Genomic DNA, 20984 nt, shown 5'->3' on the forward strand with positions numbered 1-20984 from the left:
ATATGGGGTGTTCGGAGGCTGTACAAGTGAATACAGGGTGTATGGAGAGTGCATGAGGGTGTACAGGGTCTAAGGAGAGTGTATGAGGATACTAAAGAAGGTATACTGGGTGTATGGATGGTGTATGAGTATATGGGTGCATTGATGGGATACAAGGGTACGCTGGGTGTACGGAGACTGTACGAAGGAATACCGGGTGTATGGAGGGTGAACCAGCGTACACAAGGATTACGGAAGGATTATGGGTATATTGGATATACAGAGGCTCTATGAGGGTATACTGAGTGCATGGAGGGTGTATGATGGTATACTGGCAAGCTTTACTTACCTGCTACACATATTAGAAATTAGAGGACGTGCTGCCAATGATTTTCTATCAATTTATTCGTAAACATGTCTCTTTACTGTGTAGAAAAGATAGATTTGCATCACCAGGATCACATTTTTATATAGGACTCTTCTTGACTAAACTCTAACAATGCCCATTACAAGATGTTCAGTTTTCTTACATTCTACTTGTTACTGTACTTAGTGGATGAGGAAAACCTTCAAGCTTTTGCTCCAAAGCAAAGTCAATAAACAGGATGATCAGGCTTGGTACCAACACAGGTAGAGGTGAAAATGATCCATGCAGATTCTGGAAACAAGGAGCCGGGGGGAGCGAGCTAGATGGAAGAAATAGATTTTCCGTGTTTTTTTTAACTTTCTTTTATCTTTACGTGTTATACAGTTTTTATTTCAACTCGGTGTGGTTAAATATTCTGTACTGGAAAAGTAATGATACAAGAATCTTGCCTGTAAAAGAAGGTTTAATCTTCTTAAGGTTCTACAAATAAATTAACTTCACAAATAGATAAAAGTAGACAATCCCTTCAAAGGCAGACCAGCAGGTAACCTCTCTCTGTCACAGGTAACCTGGGTACAGATCATAATCAAATATCTATATTATTATAGACTGAGCATTTATTAATACACTCTGCTTGACAGTGCCAAATCAAACATCCAACGACATTGCCCAGTTTTCTTGTATGACACATGTCTGACATTCATAGGTGCGTTTTAAGGAGATAGACACAACTACTACAGTAAGATGTTAAAGCAATCCTGGGATGTGAATTGGAGCAAGGTTTCAGAGTTGGTTTAATTTTGTACAATTTTAATCGGCTCAGGGTTTCCATGCTCTCAAATGCTCTTACCTTTTACCTTTCGCCTATCGGTGTAGAAATGCAAAATGTCAATTCTTGTTATCGAATTGTAGCTGAAGATCACTGAAAGCTGGCACCTCTCAATAATCTGTTTTGATTCAGAGATTGATGGTCTTAATTTGTACAATGTTAAGAGCATTTTGTGTTGGGTTATTTAAAAAGATGCAGATGCATGGAACTGAAGGCAGATCAATACTTTTAATCCCTTCTTCAGCTCGATTCACTCCACTGACTGAGACATGGACTACAGTGCTGTTAGTGAGGGCATTAAACAGCTCTTTGAAAAGGGTGAAAGAATTGGATTAGATAACATTATGGGTCCAACTCAGGCCAATGAGATAAATATTGTTTGTCTCTACTGGCTGCCAGGCTGTGACCTGGAATTAATTTGAAATATCTCAACCCAGTTCCTAGTGTGGGGCTCAGGATCGACAGCACAAAACTGTTCATAATTTGGCACTAAATTAGCATTTTAAATTCATGAAACTGGCTGATGTGTACAATCCAAAAATCAGACTGTAGAATGGAGATACTCTTAGGAATGTGTTAATGCATATGCTTGGGAAAGTGTAGAGGGAGTGCTACTCTACATCTAACTTGGGTTACTTTTGGCCTGGGAGTGCTCAATGTTGACACTGGGTTTAAAAAAAAACCTTCCTTAAATGCCTTTATCATATGAATTCCATGGCAATGAGTGTGATTCATGATAGTAATTTTGTATGAGTAGCACAACATAAAAAATGCTATTTCAATAACACAATGTTGCTGAAAAATGCTGCTAGCAAATTGAACCACAAATATGACAGTGTATTACTTAGCACATTATTGGATATAAATGATCAATTACACCATAAGATCAATGTTTCTCAGCTTTGATCGTGAGTTTATCTAACTATTACAAACTAATCTCAGCAACTTTACTCTTATTGCAAAGCTGAGCTGAAAACCGTACTTTTAGTCCATCAGCCGGGTGAACGATCGGCACCGTCAGCATCTTGGGGAACGTTTTGGTGGCTAGTTCCCAATGACTGACACTGGCCAACTCAATGGCAAGGACTTTGAGGATGAGTTTGGCAAGCTCTTTACCGAGGCAACGTCTGACACCTCCACCAAATGGCAGGTACTGAAAGCGTACATTCTTGCCCTTCATTTGGTCTTTGGCAAATCTATCTGGATTGAATATTTCAGGATCCTGGAATATTGGGGCAGTATCATGTGTGTCTTGGATACTGTACATCACGCTCCATCCTTTGGGGATCTGAAAGCCCTGTCATAGAATCAAAAGCATACTGTTGGCATTATTATATATTTATCCATTTGCCTTTCTCTCACAAACCCACCATCAATGTCTACTTTATTCATACATCCCATTTGCAATGGAACCATCAATGTTACATAGAGTCTACAGCACAAAAACAGGCCATTCGGCCCAATTGGTCTATGCTCCATACGAGCCTCCATCTACCCCTTTTCATCTAACCCTATCAGCATATCCTTCTATTCCTTTCTCCTTCATGTGTTTATCTAGCTTTGCCTTAAATGCATCTATGCTAGTCGCCTCAACTACTCCTTGTTCTTACCACTCTTTGGGTAAAGAAGTTTCTCCTAAATTCCCTATTGGATTTATTAGTACCTATCTTATATTTATGACCTCCAGTTTTGGACTCCCGCACAAGTGGAAACATTTTCTCTACGTCTACCCTATCAAACCCGTTCATTATCTTAAAGACCACCATCAGGTCGCCCCTCAGCCTTCTCTTTTCTAGAGAAAAGAGCCCCAGCCTGTTCAGCCTTTCCTAATAAGTATATCCTCTCAGTTTTGGGATCATCCTTGTGAATCTTTTTTGTATCTTCTCCAAGCCTCTATATCCTTTTTATAATATGGAGACCAGAACTGTGCGCAGTACTCTGTGTGGTCTAAACAAGGTTCGATACCAGTTTAACATAATTTCTCTGCCTTTCAGTTCTATCCCTCTAGAAATGAACCCGAGTGCTTGGTTTGCCTTTTTATGGCCTTATTAACCCGTGTCGCTACTTTTAGTGATGTGTGTATCTGTACCCCGAGATCCCTCTGCTCCGATACCTTGTTTAGACTCTTATTATCCAAGCAGTATGTGGCCTCATTCTTCTTTCCAAAATGCACCACCTCACACTTATCTATATTGAAATTCATTTGCCAATTACACGTCCATTCTGCAAGTTTATTAATGTCTTCTTTTTGTTGCATTCTTCCTCAGTGTTAACTAACCCCCCAATTTGGTGTCGTCCACAAATTTAGAAATTGTACTTACGATTCCCGAGTCCAAATCGTTAATGTAAATTGTGAGCAATAGTGGTCCCAGCACCGATCCCTGTGGAACAGCACTTCCCACCGTTTGCCAGTCCGTGTAGCTACCCTTAGCCCTTACTCTCTATCTTCTGTTTTGTAGCCAGCTTGCTATCCATTCTGTTACTTGTCCCTTGACTCCATATGCTCTGACCTTAGTCATGAGTCCAGTATATGGTATGTCCGATGTATTTTAAAATTTAGATCGCACGATTCCACGTTAAATAATATCTCTGAAACCAGAGTTGGCTGGAACCAATATGCTCTACCAGTGAACATGGGGCTGACTGTTGATTAAAAAAGGTCCAATCTCTCTAGGTGCTGTATGGTGGTATAACAGAGGCAAAATGGGAGAGGCCTCAGGTATATTTATAAATAAATAGGGCAATACTGTGGTGTAACTTAACGAAGCAGGACATTAGTTCTCTGTAAGAAATGGCTTCAACACTGCAAGCTGAAAACTAGGTCCTGTTCCCTGCTGGTTATGCAGATAATTGTTTTGCTTATTGGTGTGGAACCACTGATCCCCAGTCTCTTACTCACACTCACGTACACTATTATCTACCTTTGTGATAGTGTACAACGTGTGATTGGACAATGAATTGACTTGTATGAGTGGGACTGGAAAAATATTGTAATGAGGGAACTTATGCGAGTAGCTTCCCATCAAATCCAGACTAGATGGACAAAAACAAATCATCCTGTTTTTGCCCAGTACATATTGGGCAAAAACAAATCATCCTTTCTCTTCTGCTCACCAGCAAATTAAGAATTTGGATTATCTACAACTCACATTTAACAATGGAAAGTAGGACCTAAACCAAGGGATGGTGCGTTCTGATAAATGCATTCAACTTATTTCATTGAACACAGTAAGACACTCTGTGCGAGCCGGACACACTTTAAGAGATTGAGATACCTTAATAAAAAGAAAGACAAAAGATCTTTGATGCACTTTAGTTGGTTTACTAAAGTCTAGTGTAATAGGACAGTAGCACTTTGGTTCACAGGCACAACTCCCCACATGGAATTCCTGACTTTGGTCAGGCAATCGGAGGAAGGTGGTAAGTGAAGGAAAAGCAAGAAGCTCAAAGGGTGACTCAACCTGGCTAGCTCTCTCGTACTGCCTAACAAATGGGTAGAGAGTGACAATGTCACTTTGATGCCCTCTCTGCCGAGGAATGAGGTAGATGGCACAGAATCAAAATTCAAAATTTTCTAAATCCTCTCTAAATCAATTCATAGGTGAATTCCAGTGCCAATCATCTGTGAAGATTAACAACAACAACTTGCATTAATGTAGTGCCTTTAACGTAGTAAAGCATCCCAAGGTGCTTCTTAGGAGCGTAATCAGACAAAATCCTGTATAATTCCCAAACAGTTATAGTTAACTTTAAAATAAACCAACTTACACCCAGCTCGAAGGTCTGGAGTGCCACCCGATATCCTCCAGACACAGGAGGTAGCAGCCTCAGCACTTCCTTTACTACACCGTCCAGGTACTGCAGATGGGTGATGTCAATGAAGCGCAGCAAGTTCTCCCTTGTGGCACTTTCAGGCCAGAATCCATTGGTCTGGAGATCCATTCTCAGCTTGGCAAGGACAGCTGGATTCTTCATCAGCTGCAGGATGAGAGAAGTGGAGGCGCTGGCAGTGGTGGCATAGGCTGCAAACATCAGCTCTACCAGGGCTTCCTGCAATGAAATAATCAAACTTGTCAGCACTAAGAGGGCAGCTGACCTCTTTGAAATTGTAACATATCTATGGGCACACTTTTGTTCTTAATGACCAGAACCTGCCATTTATTTTGGAAGGAATGCATCAGAAGTTTCTGTTTTCAGATTTTCACATGGTCTAGTGATTTTATCCCACTAGATGTCACTAGACTGCTGCAGTTAAGGCAGCTGATTCAGTGAAACCTGCATTAATCCCACTCACTTCATCGGAGAAAAAAAACAGGGAAGAGGACTGGACTGAACACACCATTCAAGTACATGCTAATTTTCACAGATAAATTAAACGGAGTCAAATCTGAACTGTTGTTGGTACGAGTTCCACATTATTTTCTTAAATCACACAGAGTTGAAAGGGGGGCATTCTTTTGACGTTAGGAGAGAAGATACAGCTTTACCCTTCGTGTAAACCCAGTGCACGACCTGATCTGGAAGTTGTTGATACCGACACTGGGTGCAAAAGGTCCATTTCCTAGCCCTGAAAAGCTGACTTTGATGCGCTCAAAATCTCCCCCACCTCCCCGCCAGCACGGAGTCGATGGGCCAAATGGCCTCCTTCCGTGCTGTAACCTCTCTATGATTCTATGATTCTAAATAAATCTGACAATGAACTCTGGCTTGCAAGTTCAGTAATTCTTACCTTCAGTTCCTGCATGCTCATCTCCATACCGTGTTCTTTGCTGCTCTTTATCAGGATGCGAAGGGCATTTGAGTGCTCTTTGCAGGGACTGGACTGAAGCATATCCTCTATGGCTTTTTCAAAGTATTGATGCAGCCTGTCCCGAGCTCGTATACCCTGGAGTAAGAGAGAGAGATTCATGAATTCTTTAGCTGGTGTGGTCTTGGTCACAGATTGCCACGACCAACACTCACAATGTCTGGTATCAACCAACTAAGGCTTTGCTTTCGGGAACAAGAAGTTCCTTCTAATGTTTATTCTTTCTGTCAATACAGGCCATGCAGCTCAATGTTGGAGATTGAGCCTAAGTTTCACTATCTGGGAATTTCACTGCTTGACCATTAAAGATAGAGGGAACTTTGAAGAAAAGGAATAATTGGGTTTGTTTTACAGCATTAAAATGAAAGGAAAAAGAAAGAACTTGCATTTTTAGGACGTCCCAAAGCGCTTGACAGCCAATGAAGTACTTTTGAAGTGCAGTCACTGTTGTATGGTAGGAATTGCGGCAGCCAATTTGCGCACAGCAAGCTCCCACAATATAATAATGACCAGATAATTTGTTTTAGATGTTGGTTGAGGGATAAATATTGGACACGACACTTTGGAGAACTCCCCCGTTCTTCGAATTAGTGCCATGAGATCTTTTACATCAACCCCGGAGGGCCGACGGGGCCTCAGTTTAACGTCTGAAATAAAAGTGTGCAACACTCCCTCTCTTACTGCACTGAAGCATCAGCCTAGAATAAAAGATAGTTTTAATTCAGCTCTGAAGTGCCAAATGGGCGCAGGGACTGTTCTGGCAAAGACGGAGGCCTGAGGATCGCTACAAATTGGTCCTTGGGCCTCATCTACATATTCGTGGTGAGCCGCCGGTTCCAGGCTCACCTCCACAAGCAGCTCGCCCAACTGAAGAATCCAATTTTATGCCCCCTGCCTCACTGCCAGTGGACTCTCAGGTAAGACCTGGTGGCAGGGAGGACAGCGGGAGGAGGGGCCATCGCATGAGTGCCGGGAGGATTACGTTTACCTTTTCGGTGATGGCAGTTGGGTAGGCTGCATCCACGCCCGATGCTTGCTCCGCTTGGGATGTAGGATACTGAAAATTCATCCTCGCACCCATTTTACATCCGTAAAACAGGCGCAACGAGGACCAATTTCTACCCCTATATGATCAAGTCACTGGAGTGGGGATTGAACCCACAATTTTCTGACTTTGAGGCAAGAGTTCTACAGTCTGACACTGTTAATCCTTTTTGGAATTTGCTATTCATATGTTTGCATTGTATGCCTGTATAAAGTTACAAAATGATGAAGCTGGCCAAGTGCAGTGTAAGTTGTGGACTGCAGTATTTTGCAGGACTTAATTTCTGACTGTAGATGCTAGCACACTGCAACCTGGTGGAAGGAAGAAGTCACTATAGCAATATGCAGATACTCCAGGACTGCAGGCTCACTTTTTAATGTGTGCACTTCACATATGTATGGTTCTACATGGACTGGCAGCCCTCTAGTAGATCACCAATTCGCCTTTTTTCACTTATGAGCCAGGATAGTGGGCACTGGCAGACCATTGGCTGGGAGGGGTATTCATAACCATGTCCAATTCTATCAACACACATACACTTTCACTGGGACAACTGAACAGCAGTTGGGAATGGGACCCTGGCTATTGTTTTACATCTTAGCCTTGTGATGATGAAGCCAATTGTACCAACTCACTGCTGGCATGGCAGAAATCAGTTCAATCAGTTTCCAGCAGGAATCTGTTTTGGCTCATTGCCATTGGATGTGATGCATTACCAGCTGAGCCTTTTGGGATGCAATTTTATAAATGCAATTCGATATGTTTTTCCCACTGCATCTTGACTTGAGTATTTAAGCCAAATTGTGCCAGGGATGAGGTACCTCATGCTAGCACACTTGGGTTACCGGTGCCCATTAGCTTCCCAAATTAACTTATCCTGCAGTGATACACAAGAAAATCACATCAGTTTGTGATGTCGCACATGTCAATCTGCAGAGTTGTAGCCTCAAATGACTGAAAAAGTGACTTCTAGAGCCAGTTTTCAGAGGCCAGTTCTTTCAATATGTGTCCCACCTCCTAAATGGACTGGGACTTGGAGACAGGAGAAAACAGGTAGGTACAAAGCGGTGCAATAGATAGAATAAGGTGCATTATCTTAGATAGAAATTAAGACCAAGTAAGGCATAATTAAAATGAAAGAGATTAGGGAAGAGATAGGGAATGAAAATGAAAAGGTGAGCAGAAGTAAAGTTTTAATTGACAATTGGGTCTTATATGTTTATTTTTTTAATACAGGGATGATATCGCAATGATAAAGCAGCTGCTTGCACACTTACACAATGCTTTTCTGCCGTAACTTAAGGAAACTGGAATTTCCCAGTCAGTCCAGAGAAATTGGAATTTCCCATATGGCCTGGGAGAAATCAGAATTAGCCAGAATCGATGCCAGGTTTAGGTTTAAGCATGCTTGCTGCACAGATGCCATTTTCTACACCACCATTTCATGACATGCCAATAGAATGAGCAAGTTGGCCTGTGTCCACTTGGCATCTGCCCCTAAACTCCTGCTTTACAAACATTTGACCTCACACCAGATGCGCACACAGGTAAACGATAACGGCGTTGTTCTCTGAGTAGAATAAACAGGGCATGGATTTCCGTAGTTACCTATTGAGTTGTCTGTTGTGCAGGATTAGAAAAATGTGAATTTTAATATTGTAATTAAGATTTTTTTTTACAGTGCTTTGCTTATCCTTACTCCACTAATCATGGATTCTTGCTATATAATGGGCTGGATTTTGCTCTAAAAGTAAAGGCGAGCCTAACAGTGCTCACTGTTATTTGAGTGCAAATTGGACAGCAACTTCCAGCGACCGCACATGCGTAGTTGATACCCTGCTCCTCTAGCAGCTTCGCGGGGAGGAGATCTCGCCGACTGACTCACTGTTGAAATGACTGCGTCAACGTGAAGTTCCTGCACTGCCCTGATGGAAACAAAGTAATCTTGCCAGAAAAAGGTACGTCAAGTTTTATTAAATCTAAGCAAACTTTTAATGGGTGTGGTAAGTCTTAATGACTGCTAAACAACCTCACTTCCACTGAAAATTAACTTTTACAAGTGTGGAGTCTTATTCCTTCACATTTTAGTTGTTGGAGGACATTTTAAAAAAATGGTAAATTTTTTTTTACTTTTCTTTGTCTCTTTTATCTCTTTCTCTTCATTCAATATTTCCTACCCTTTCTTTATTTCTCTTCTGAAACTGATTTGACATTGAATTCACTATTCTAACTTTACACTTCCTGGTTCTGACTCTGCGTGGCTTATTAACGATGCTTCAATCTGCAGCTTGCCCCGTTCACACAGGTCCCAGATGCCCTGGATTGAGGGCTCCATGCGAGGAACTTGCAGTGCAAAAGCCCATGAAAAGTCTATAGGCAAGTCCAAGTATAACGAGCAGCGGGCGCCGTTCGTTCACTGCTCAAAGCCAAATCCGGCCCATTGTAATAGATTTTCAGCAAGTTGAAGTTTAAGTCTTGAAAGAGACACATTAATTTCTACCTTACACCCACAGCTAATGTTGTACAGAAGCTTTCCAGTGTAAAGTGATTTCAGTTTTGCACCAACTTCAAACTGGCAGTGTAAAGCTGGAGTCAGGGCATGACCCCACAATAAGGGTCCAGTGAGGGGATAGACTCACACTCCTTTGGTTTGATGCCACATAGAGTACAAATCCAGTCTGCTGTCAAACCTGGTTTACAAAGTGCTTGGGTGGGGGGGCGGTCTGTGGGACATTTGGACACTTTAAGTAAATCTATCTGACTTTAAGTTAAATGTTTACAGAGTGGGGATTCTCTTTAAATTTTGGGAGACAGCACCATACATGCATCTATCCAAATACATTCTCTCCTAAACAGTTTGAGTTCCAGACAGGTAAGAACTAAGCTGTGTAAGCAGGATTCTGCCTAGCTAGAACCAAAACTGCAGCTACCAGTCTAAGACAGACAAAATGCCCTTCCTCATCAGTCTTTATTTTGTGATCTTGCGATAATGTCCTAATAATATATGCTGTACATGATTCAACCACAGGGAGGAGAATTTCTTTTGCATTAAGACTTCTTAAATTATATGTGGATTAGCAGCAAGTGCAAGGACAGCACAACAACAACTTGCATTTATATAGCACCTTTAACGTAGTAAAACGTCTCAAAGCGTTTCATAGGAACGTAATCAAACACAATTTGACACCGAGCCACATAAGAAGATATTAGGATAGGTAACCAAAAACTTGGTCAAAGAGGTAGGTTTTAAGGAGGAGAGAGAGGTAGAGTGGCAGAGACATTCTGGGAGGGAATTCTAGAACTTTAGGGCCTAGGCAGCTGAAGGCACAGCCGCCAATGGTGGAGCGATGAAAATCGGGGATGCGCAAGACGCATTGTGAGTTATGGGTCCAACAGACTATGCCACAATGGTATAGATGGCACACAGTGACTTCCATCTCTCAGTCACACCATCGGAGGAGGTACCAAATAGGTCTAACATTTCCCTGTAAGGAAAAAGGAAGGGAAGGCTCATTGGGTACCTGGAGAGCGACATGCCCCTGAAGCTGTGCTTAAACACCTTGTATTATCCTGGCACAGAACTATTTTACAGTTGTCATTACAGTAAAAGCCCTATGAATATACACTAGTATATAAGAGGCTTTTCAGCAACGCTGCCCAACTCATGGACAGAACATGGTGGCTGGCAAGAATTAAGTGTACCTTTCTGTAGCCACTGCCAGGAACGTCCAGGGGCAGTGAGAAAATGTTTTTGCTAAGTTCCTCAAAGATGGTGAATAGGTCGGTCAGCTCCTGTTCGCCCAGTGAGGATCCTAGCAGTACTGCCACAGCGATGCGGAACGTGAGCTTCTTGCTCTCTGGGTACACGGTGACAGGGCATTCCCTGGCATTCCAGTCCCTCACTGTCTTTGCCACCACCTGCTTGATTCGTGGCAGGTAACTCTCTAAAGCAGAGTGGCTGAAAACTCTTGCGTAGACCTGTCAAAAAACAGAAATTACGTTGAAGGCGGTCAGAATTGAAAAACATTCAGCATCTGGAGACAAGCATTTACCATCAAATCTGGTGCATAAGCTATTCTACAATCGCCATTACCGTATACACCCTATAAAGTAGCACCAGTATATAAAATTCAAGGAGATGGTAAGGTGTGCCTTTTAGATCAGATTTTACAGCAATAAATACCATTGAACTAGACATTTTCACAGCAATTATTTACCCACTGTCTGAATTTTTTTCCCAAATGAATTGTGGCTGTTTAATAGGAAAAGCAAAATGAATGCACAATTTTCATGGTAAATGCACCATTTTCAAGCACTGCAACATTTCTTTTATAATGGATCAATGTACATGAACCCTATTGATAAACAGGAGTATCTCACCTTGGACAAGGTAACTTTCACATTGTGCTGGTGCAACCTCCATTTTTATTCAGAGAAGGCAGTAAAGCTATTTAGCAGCACACACAAAACGCCATATTTTAATACTCCATTAGGTGATCATTGTAGGATGCAGGCTGCTATAGCGAGGATGAGGACGGGCAAATTCCTTCAGTAAGAAGTAATGCCAGCTGCAAGATTCCTTTTTTGCTTTCATCCATTCATTTTAAAAAAAATGTACCTTCATCTCTCAGAGACAAGATTAACAGGAAGGTTTAAAAAGCAGCAGGTTTTTGAAAAAAAAATACTTATAGAACAACACGATGAAAATCAATGTGATAGAGTCTGAGAAAATCAAAATGGACACGCAGAAAATTAAAGAGAAAAACTCAAGTGAGGAAAAGCAAAATAATCTTAATATTTTATATCAACTACTTTTCTCATATACAGACATCTTGGATGTCAACATACCTTAAATTTTATTCTGTTCTGACTCACAGGTGTACACAGGTAAGACACCATCAAATTACTGGGGAAATTCTTAAGCCCAGAAGAGCAAAAGTAAGATTATGATATAAGATGTTGAGAATCACAAAACATTTTCTTTTCCCCTTTCCTTGCTGGAGTTTGGATCTAGAAGTGACAGCAGCCCTCCTAGAGGCCTGGAGAATTAGTGTCTGCAGCCGATTCAACATCAATGGCATCACAGTGGAGCCTGATTCTGTCCTCACCTGATCTCCACATGTGGACACCTCCCAGTGAATGCCAGTGGACAGTGATCAGCAACAGGAACTTTTGGCTGATTGGCACTGAGGCTAATTGTAACACTGTCTGTGCTGCCCCAGCAAAGACCATGGAAAGAACCTGGGATCTTCCTGGTCACATTACTCGGAGTCACTATATTTGCATACGGAGTGACTGGGATGACACTGCAAAATATTTTAGGAATCTGATGGTGCTGGTAAAACTTTGGAAAATTTTTTCCTCAAACATTTTTGAATGAGGGGTTAATGTGGTGAATATCAGCATAATTGAATGTGCAATAGGGAGGCTGATAAAGTGTATATTTATAATATTTATGTTGAAATGCCAATGAACTTCCCTGAGGAACAGCTTGAAGTCATAACCTTATTGGCCTCAAGCAAGGGAACTGCCCCGAGTGATGGCATCTCTGGTCAGGCAGTGCTAGGACTCCCAGTTGTGGAATGAGTGTCTTGAATAACATACGAGGAAGACATTAATAAATTTTCAGAATGGACGTGTAATTGATAAACAGATAAGAGTGAGGTGGTACATTTTGGTAGGAAGAATAAGGGGGTCATGTATTCCTTAGAAAATAAGAGTCTAAATGGGGTAGAGGAGCAGAGGGATCTGGGGGTACAGATATACAAATCACGAAAAGTAGCGACACAGGTTAATAAGGCCATAAAAAAGCAAACCAAGCACTGGGGTTCATTTCTAGAGGGATAGAATTGAAAAACAGAGAAGTTATGTTAAACTTGTATAGAACCTTGGTTTGACCACACTTGGAGTACTGTGAACAGTTCTGGTCTCCATATCATAAAAAGAATATACAGGCATTGGAGAAGGTGCAAAAAAGATTGACTAGGATGATACCAGAATTGAGAGGTTATACCTAGCAGGAAAGATTGAGCAGGCTGGGGCTCTTTTCTTTAGAAAAGAGAAGACTGAGAGGTGACCTAATAGAGGGCTTTATGATTATGAAAGGGCTTGATAGGTAGACGTAGAGAAGATGTTTCCACTTGTGGGGGAGAACTGGGGGCCATAAATATAAGATAGTCACTAATAAATCCAATAAGGAATTCAGGAGAAACTTCTTTACCCAGAGAGTGATTAGAATGTGGCATTCGCTATCACAAGGAGTAGTTGAGGTGAATAGCATAGATGCATTTAAGGGAAAGCAGGATAAACACATGAGAGAGAAAGGAATAGAAGGTTATGCTGATAGATGAAGTAGGGTCCTGTTGGGCCAAATGGCCTGTTTCTATGCTGTACATTCTATGTAATTCTATGTAACCTTTGGGGTGAACCCCATATAGCTTTGAAGAGAAACAAACACTCAAGTAGAGACAGTCAAAGGCCGGACTACAAATCATTTGACTCAAGAGCATGAAATAAATATTTGAATTAATTTGGGGTTTGTCCACAAATTTAAATCTTTGCTTGTATATTTCACTTGAAAATTATTTTAGAGAGAAACAGGTGCAGGTTTGACGTTCTCTAGTGGAATTGGTACCTTCCTTCTGTGACGGTGGATGTCCCCGATGGAGTTTGCCAGGCTGGTGGATCCCAGGATGGCTTGGGCACTGCGCGGCCAGTTAACGCTAACCAAATTGTGCTCTTCCAGCAGCAGCCGACGCAGGTTTTCCGCACCAGTGACGCGCACCACTGGTCGCCCAAGCAAGTGTGTCTTGAACACATTTCCATGTTGCTGCCTTCTAGAGGCATGGAAATCAGAACCCTGTGAAAAATAGGGGAAAAAAACTTAAATACATGTGTCTGTAATGAAGGTGACTTTTTTTCCTCTTTCTAATTGGCAATTTTCTACTTTCTTTATTCAACAAACATATTATACAAAACCTTTCTCTTAAAAAAAAAATTCTGCCAAGTCACATTGGAACAAAAATAAATTCTCATAGAAATGGCAGTGTGCCCGTCTATCAACTCTCCCCCCACTATAATTCAATAATTCACGGGAAAAAAAAACCACAAGCTCACCCATAAACTTCCTCTAGGTGGGAATGTAAGCTGTGAGGAGGATGCAAAGAGGCTGCAAAGAGATATAGACAGGTTAAGTGAATGGGTGAGAAGGTGGCAGATGGGGTATAATTGGGGAAATGTGAAATTATCCACTTTGGTAGGAAGAATAGAAAATTTAAAAGGTGAGAGACTAAGAAATGTTGATATTCAGAGGGATTTGGGAGTCCTTGTACACGGATCACAAAAAGTTAACACGCAGGTACAGCAAGCAATTAGGAAGGCAAATGGTATGTTAGCCTTTATTGCAAGGAGGTTGGAGTATAAGAGTAAGGTGGTCTTGCTGCAATTATATATATTGCTCTGGTGAGACCACATCTGGAGTACTGTGTACAGTTTTGGTTTCCTTACCTAAGGAAGGATATACTTGCCTTAGAGGGGGTGCAACAAAGGTTCACTAGATTGATTCCTGGGATGAGAGAATTGTCCTATGAGGAGAGATTGAGTAGAATGGGCCTATACTCTGGAGTTTAAAAGAATGAGAGGTGATCTCACTGAAATGTATAAAATTCTTAGAGGGCTTGACAGGATAGATGCTAAGAGGCTGTTTTCACTGGCTGGAGAGTCTAGAACTAGGGAGCATAGTCACAAGATAATTGAGCCATTTAGGACCGAGATGAGGAAAAATTTCTTCACCCAGAGAGTTGTCAATCTTTGGAATTCTCTACCCCAGAGGGCTGTGGTTGCTCAGTTGTTGAGTATAATCAAGACTGAGATCTATAGATTTTTGGACACTAAGGGAATCAAGGGATATAGGAATACGGTAGGAAAGTGGACTAGAGGGAGAAGATCAGCCATGATCTTATTGAATGGCGGAGCAGGCGCAAGGGGCCATATGGCCTACTCCTACTCCTATTTCTTATATTCTTATGTTCATCCGCCATTCAATTGTTCTCTGAATCCTCTCTTCCCCTCCCCTCCACTCACCAGCATGCTAAATCAACTGCCTCGATCCTGTTTTACATCTTCCCCTGTACTTTTCAGTCCAGCCCAACTCATGTCTGACGTGAAGACGTGAAGCACGGCAAACCAAAAGGTATGTGCATGATGACTCTGTCCCACCCCGGCCTCCAGTGCCAGCTCTGACAGCCCCATGCCATCCCACTCTCCGTCTCAGGGCTTTGGTCCTGGCTTCTGCTGTTGCTGTGGGAGATCACTGGAGAAAAAGGGTAGCAGATGCAGATTACTGAAGGAAAGAGACCAAGCTGGAGAGATAAGCACTGGTCTTCAAGAGGTGTCCAAACTGCTTGGTACAGCTGTGCATAATTGGCACCTCCAAGGACTCCTGACGAGCTGCAGAAGTGCCAAAGTCTTCATTATTCAGAAAACACAAAGCTCTGGATTGAAAATCAGGCAGGCTCCATTACATGTGTGCGATTCTCCCCCACCTGATCTCCCCCTATTCACTGTGCCCAGGTGATCCTTTACGCTCAGCACAACGGGAGCAAAATCTGCCTAGAAATGTCTGTCTGTGATATTGATGTAAGAATATTTAACATGTTCACACAATGTTTGCTATTTAAATATGTTGCTACCTCTATTAAAACAATAGACAGAGGAATGTCACATGAATACATTGTAAACTATTTTGTTTAAAAATTCAAATTTTTTTCCATAGAGAATTTATTCAAGCTAAAATATGGTCTAATAAGCTCCAGTCAAACCAACTTCTGTGCATTCTTTGAAGATGTTGTGTTCCTCCTCTCATTATGACTTTTGTTTGTCTTTCTTGTTCTGGTATTGGCATTTGCAACAGATTCTTAAACCCATTTGCTGCCAATTTGTGATGGTAGCTAGTATATCTGTACACTTGATCTTCACCTCTTGCTTCTCTCTTTATTTAGGTCAGTCCCCGACAATATCAATTCTGATGAAGCATTAGCCGGTCTTTTCCAGATGACAATTGACCTGATGCACATTTCTTGCACTTTCATTTTATTTCCATGCACTCCTTGATATATCCAGCTTCCTAGCAATATCCAGATAGGTGCACCTTGTTAGTAATTCTTTACAGTACTGTCTAATCCTGACAGTGTATCACAAGCACATCATAATGCAAGCTCTTTACCACTGTGTGTATATGTATGAGAATTAATGAAACACACACAAGCCGTGCTGTATCAGATGAGTGTGGATTGTTACCATTTACCCCAGGTGTACTTTATTTGTACAGGAACTGACATGAGATACAAGTACTGGATTGAAGTGAATTGTTCCCTTTTATGCAGCATGTACTGTGGCTCACTGGTTGCACTCTTGCCTCTGAGTCAGAAGGTTGTGGGTTCAAGTCCCACTCCAAAGACTTAAGCACAAGTTCTAGGCTGACGTTTCAGTGTAGTACTGAGGGAGTGCTGCACTGTTGGAGGTGTTGTCTCTCGGGTGAGACATTAAACCAAGGCCCTCTTAGGTGAAAGTAAAAAATCCCATAGCACTATTTCAAAGAAGAACAGGGGAGTTCTCCCTGGTGTCCTACCCATATTTATCCCTCAACCAACATCACTAAAACAGATCATCTGGTCATTACCACATTGCTGTTTCTGGGACTTTGCTGTGTATGGAGTAGATATGTTCCTACAAGGGGGAAAGGAAGGGCATCCAATGCTAGAGCTCCCTGGATGACTAAAGATAGAGAGATTAAAATGAAACAGAAAAAAGATGTTTATGACAAATGTAAGGTTCATAATACAGTAGAGAACCAAGCTGAATACAGAAAGTACAGAGGAGATCCAAAAAAGGGAATAAGAGTAGCAAAGAGAGAGTATGAGCAATAGATTAATGGCTGACATAAAAAGGAACCCAAAATTCTTTTATAAATAGTAAAAAGGTAGTCAAAGAAAGAGTGGAGTCTATTAGGGACCAAAAAGGTGATCTTCTTATGGAGGCAGAGGGCAAGGCTGAGGTACTAAATAAATACTTTGCATTGGACTTCACTAGAGAAAAGGATGCTGCCAATGTGGCAGTAAAGGAAGAAGCAGTAGCGACATTGTATAGGATAAAAATAGATAAAGAGGAGGTACCAAAATGTTGGTAGTACTCAAAGTAGAAAAGTCACCAGGTCCAGATGGGATGCATCCTAGGTTGCTGAGGGAAGTAAGGGTGGAAATTGTGGAGGCTCTGGTCACAATCTTCCAATTCTCCTTAGATATGGCAGCAATGCCAGAGGACTGGAGGATTGTAAATGTTACACCCCTGTTCAAAAAAGGGGAAAGGGATAAACCCGGCAATTACAGGCCAGTCAGCCTAACGTTGGTGGTGGCAAAACCTTTAGAGACAATAATCTGGGACAAAATTAATTGCCACTTGGAAAAATGTGGGCTAATAAACGAAAGCCAGCACGGATTTGGTAAAGGAAAATCCTGTTTGACTAACTTGATTGAGTTCTTTGATGAAGTAATGGAGAGGTTGATGGGGGTAATGCGTTTTATGATGTGTAGATGGACTTTCAAAAGGCATTTGATAAAGTACCACATAATAGACTTGTTAATAAAATTAAAGCCCATGGGATTAAAGGGACAATGGCAGCGTGGATTCAAAATTGTCTAAGGGACAGAAAGCAGAGAGTAGTGGTGAACGGTTGTTTTTCAGACTGGAGGGAAGTATACAGTGGTGTTCCCCAGGGGTCGGTATTAGGACCACTGCTGGTTTTGATATATATTAATGGCCTGGACTTGGGTGTACAGGGTATAATTTCAAAGTTTGCAGATGACACGAAACTCGGAAATGTAGTAAACAATGTGGAGGATAGTAACAGACTTCAGGAGGACATAGACAGACTGGTGAAATGGGCAGACACATGGCAAATGAAATTTAATGCAGAGAAGTGTGAAGCGATGCATTTTGGTAGGAAGAATGAGGAGAGGCAATTTTAAAATTTTAAAAGGGGTTCAGGAACTGAGGGACCTGGGGGTGTAGGTACACAATTCTTTGAAGGTGGCAGGACAAGTTGAGAAGGCTGTTAACAAAGCATATGGGATCTTTGGTTTTATTAATAAATGCATAGAGTACAAAAGCAAGGAGGTTATGATAAACCTTTATAAAACACTGGTTAGGCCTCAGCTGGAGTATTGTGTTCAATTCTGGGCACCACACATTAGGAAGGATGTCAAGGCCTTGGAGAGGGTGCAGAGGAGATTTATCAGAATGGTACCAGGAATGCGGAACTTCAGTTGCGTCGAGAGACTGGAGAAGCTGTGGTTGTTCTCCTTAGAGCAGAGGAAGGTTTTGCTAGAGTAAATAAGGAGAAACTTTTTCCGGGGACAGAAGGGTCAGAAACCAGAGGACACAGGTTTAAGGTGATTGGCAAAAGAGCCAAAGGCGACATGAGGAAAAATTGTTTTACGCAGTAAGTTGTAATGATCTGGAATGTCCTGCCTGAAAGAGAGGAGGTAGCAGATTCAATAGTAATTTTCAAAAGGGAATTGGATATATTCTTGAAGGGAAAAAAAATTCAGGGATATGGGAAAGAGCAGGGGGTATGACTAATTGGATAGCTCTTTCAAAGAGCCGGCACAGGCACGATGGGCCGAATGGCCTCCTGTGCTGTATCATTCTGTGATTCTACAACGGTGACTACATTTCAAAAGTATTTCACTGGTTGTAAAGTGCTTTGAGCTGTCCTGTGGTTGTGAAAAGCACCATATAAATGCCAGTTCTTTCTTTCAATACCTGAATAATACCTGACACTGAGATGTTTAAAAGCTTTAAATTACTAGATTGTAGCGAATTGTTCCCTTTTCTCACAGAGGAAGGGTGAAGCTGGAGCGCAAGTCATCCGGGACATGCCCCTAAGAGTAACAATGGCACAAGTCGGGACACAGACAGAACTAAAAAAAGACATAAAATAAAATTAAAAAACAGATCTGAAAAATACATAAAATAAAATAATAAAACAAAACAAAACACTTGCCCCAAACCGCAAACAGTTTATCCATCAAAAGTTGCTTAGTATAATTAGCAATCAGACATACCTGTAGCAGCCAGTGGAACGTTTCACCGACAAAGGGAAGCCCCATGGATCCTGGAGGGAGAGGGAGCTCCCAGTCCCTGTCTCGCTTTAGATTCCATCGAAAATGCCAGAGATAGATGCAAGCAGTCACGAGAAGCACGCTAGGGGCCAGGACAGCAAAAAGGGTGACCAGGAACGGCATCACTGCCAAGAAGACCATCCTCAGACGTTTGAACAAAAAAATTCAGCAAGCGCAGAGGATCGGTACACTATAGAGCTAACAAAACTGGACAAAGTATAGCAATTTGTAGATTTAAGAGTCTTGTGATGCTGCATCACAGGACCAACTGTAAAGGTCTGAATTGGAACTACCAAATAGTCTGAATATATAGAGGCATCAAAGTATACTCAGAGGCTTGGTATTTCACTGGAGTATGGCCAAGCATCAATCCTTCCCCCCCACCTCCCTCACATACGTTCTCCCCCCATACCCAATCTGGGAACAGGATAGAGGAAAAGGAGCCTGTCCTGATGATGTGATCACCTTGTAAGAGATTTGATATGAAGAGAAGTCTAAAGATGGATCATTTTCCGGGTGATTATCTGGAGATGGCACTCCACTCTTCCAAAAGGGTTAAAAGTAAGACTGCTATGTGGGAGCTACAATGCACTCCCAACACTTTGGATAGATTCATTCAAACATGAAGCTCAGAAGTTAAAAAAAAAAGTTTGCTGCTTAGCGAGAGTTGATAAAAGATTAGTCAGGAGAACGGGGGAAAAAAGGGAAGGCTAGAAAAGAAATGCAAACGATTGCCATACAGTTGAATCTACAGTCGGAGCTGCCAAAACATTCCTTACTCATCCTTACTTTTATTCAGCGACTGGAAATTATTCAGAAATGCTTTTTAAAATCGTAACATCTTCAGAAGCTGAAATTGCAAGCATCAGAATGACTTTGGGTTTCACTCATTTTCTACAGCTGGAGAAAATATCTCAGAGCATCGCTCTTCTCAAAGTATCACTTACCGTGTGTTTCTACTTTATTTTTCCCCAGATTACAACACTAAGTGAGAATTAGTTCAGTATTTACAAGACTCCACGACCCTATTGACTACTGTATAGTTTGTGTGTGACTCAGCATCTGCTCCTGTATGTAGCATGTGTCATGACGTCAGTTCTTATAAAAGATTTGCATTTATATAGCACATTGTCATGTCTCTCAGAAACTTCTCAATAACTTCACACAAATAGTTACTTTTTGGTCCATTTATAGGAAGGGATAACCTATACACAGTATCACAGTGAGTGAAGCATTTGGGACTTGGGACACTATCAGGCAGCACAGGTGATTTTCTGGATTCAGCAACTCTGGAATTCAAACTGATAACTTTACGAATTGGGAGTCTTCCGCCTGGTGCTGTACTGGTCAAGGTTCTGGAACATACTTTTGGGTTTAGGAGTCTAGTGTTGCACTGCTGGTGGAAGGGAAGTTAGTAAAAATATGTTTGATATGTGCAGAAGTGGTTTTAAGGCGACAACAATTTTGTCTTGGAAGAATTAGGCAGTTCCAATGACACAGTGAAGAATATTATAGTGCCTTCATTCAGGTAACTTCATATTGAAATGATATTTCAAAAATAATGTTTATTCTTAAACTGGATTATTCCAACGCTTATTGAATAAACAAGATAATCCATGGGAACTGCGGAACATTCAGATTAATCCACTCATGAATAAAACATTCACAACTCACTTGTGACTGTGCTATTGACGTTATGTTTTTCATACATTGGGATGCACTCTCACCATTGTGTAATCCCTAAAGCTACATCATGTTAGCAGAGATTAAAATAAAAC

General features: G+C 41.5%; 1 protein-coding gene and 1 long non-coding RNA gene across 2 annotated transcripts; one reads left to right on the forward strand and one right to left on the reverse strand.

Annotated features, from left to right (window-relative positions):
- Nucleotides 1–412: 412 nt before the first annotated feature.
- Nucleotides 413–19456, reverse strand: LOC137332563 (cytochrome P450 26B1-like). The gene is made up of 6 exons (XM_067996484.1): nt 19150–19456; nt 13662–13886; nt 10730–11005; nt 5905–6060; nt 4944–5225; nt 413–2472 (listed from the first exon to the last, which is right to left on the reverse strand). The coding sequence occupies exons 1-6, from the start codon at nt 19345–19347 to the stop codon at nt 2101–2103; spliced, it is 1509 nt and encodes a 502-aa protein (XP_067852585.1). The 5' UTR covers nt 19348–19456; the 3' UTR covers nt 413–2100.
- LOC137332565 (uncharacterized) lies at nt 8745–13556 on the forward strand. Its single transcript, XR_010965697.1, has 2 exons — nt 8745–8985; nt 12031–13556. It is a non-coding gene; the product is annotated as an uncharacterized lncRNA (long non-coding RNA).
- Nucleotides 19457–20984: the final 1528 nt, after the last annotated feature.

This window comes from Heptranchias perlo, chromosome 14 (assembly GCF_035084215.1).
Source record: "Heptranchias perlo isolate sHepPer1 chromosome 14, sHepPer1.hap1, whole genome shotgun sequence".
Lineage (NCBI taxonomy): Eukaryota > Metazoa > Chordata > Chondrichthyes > Hexanchiformes > Hexanchidae > Heptranchias > Heptranchias perlo.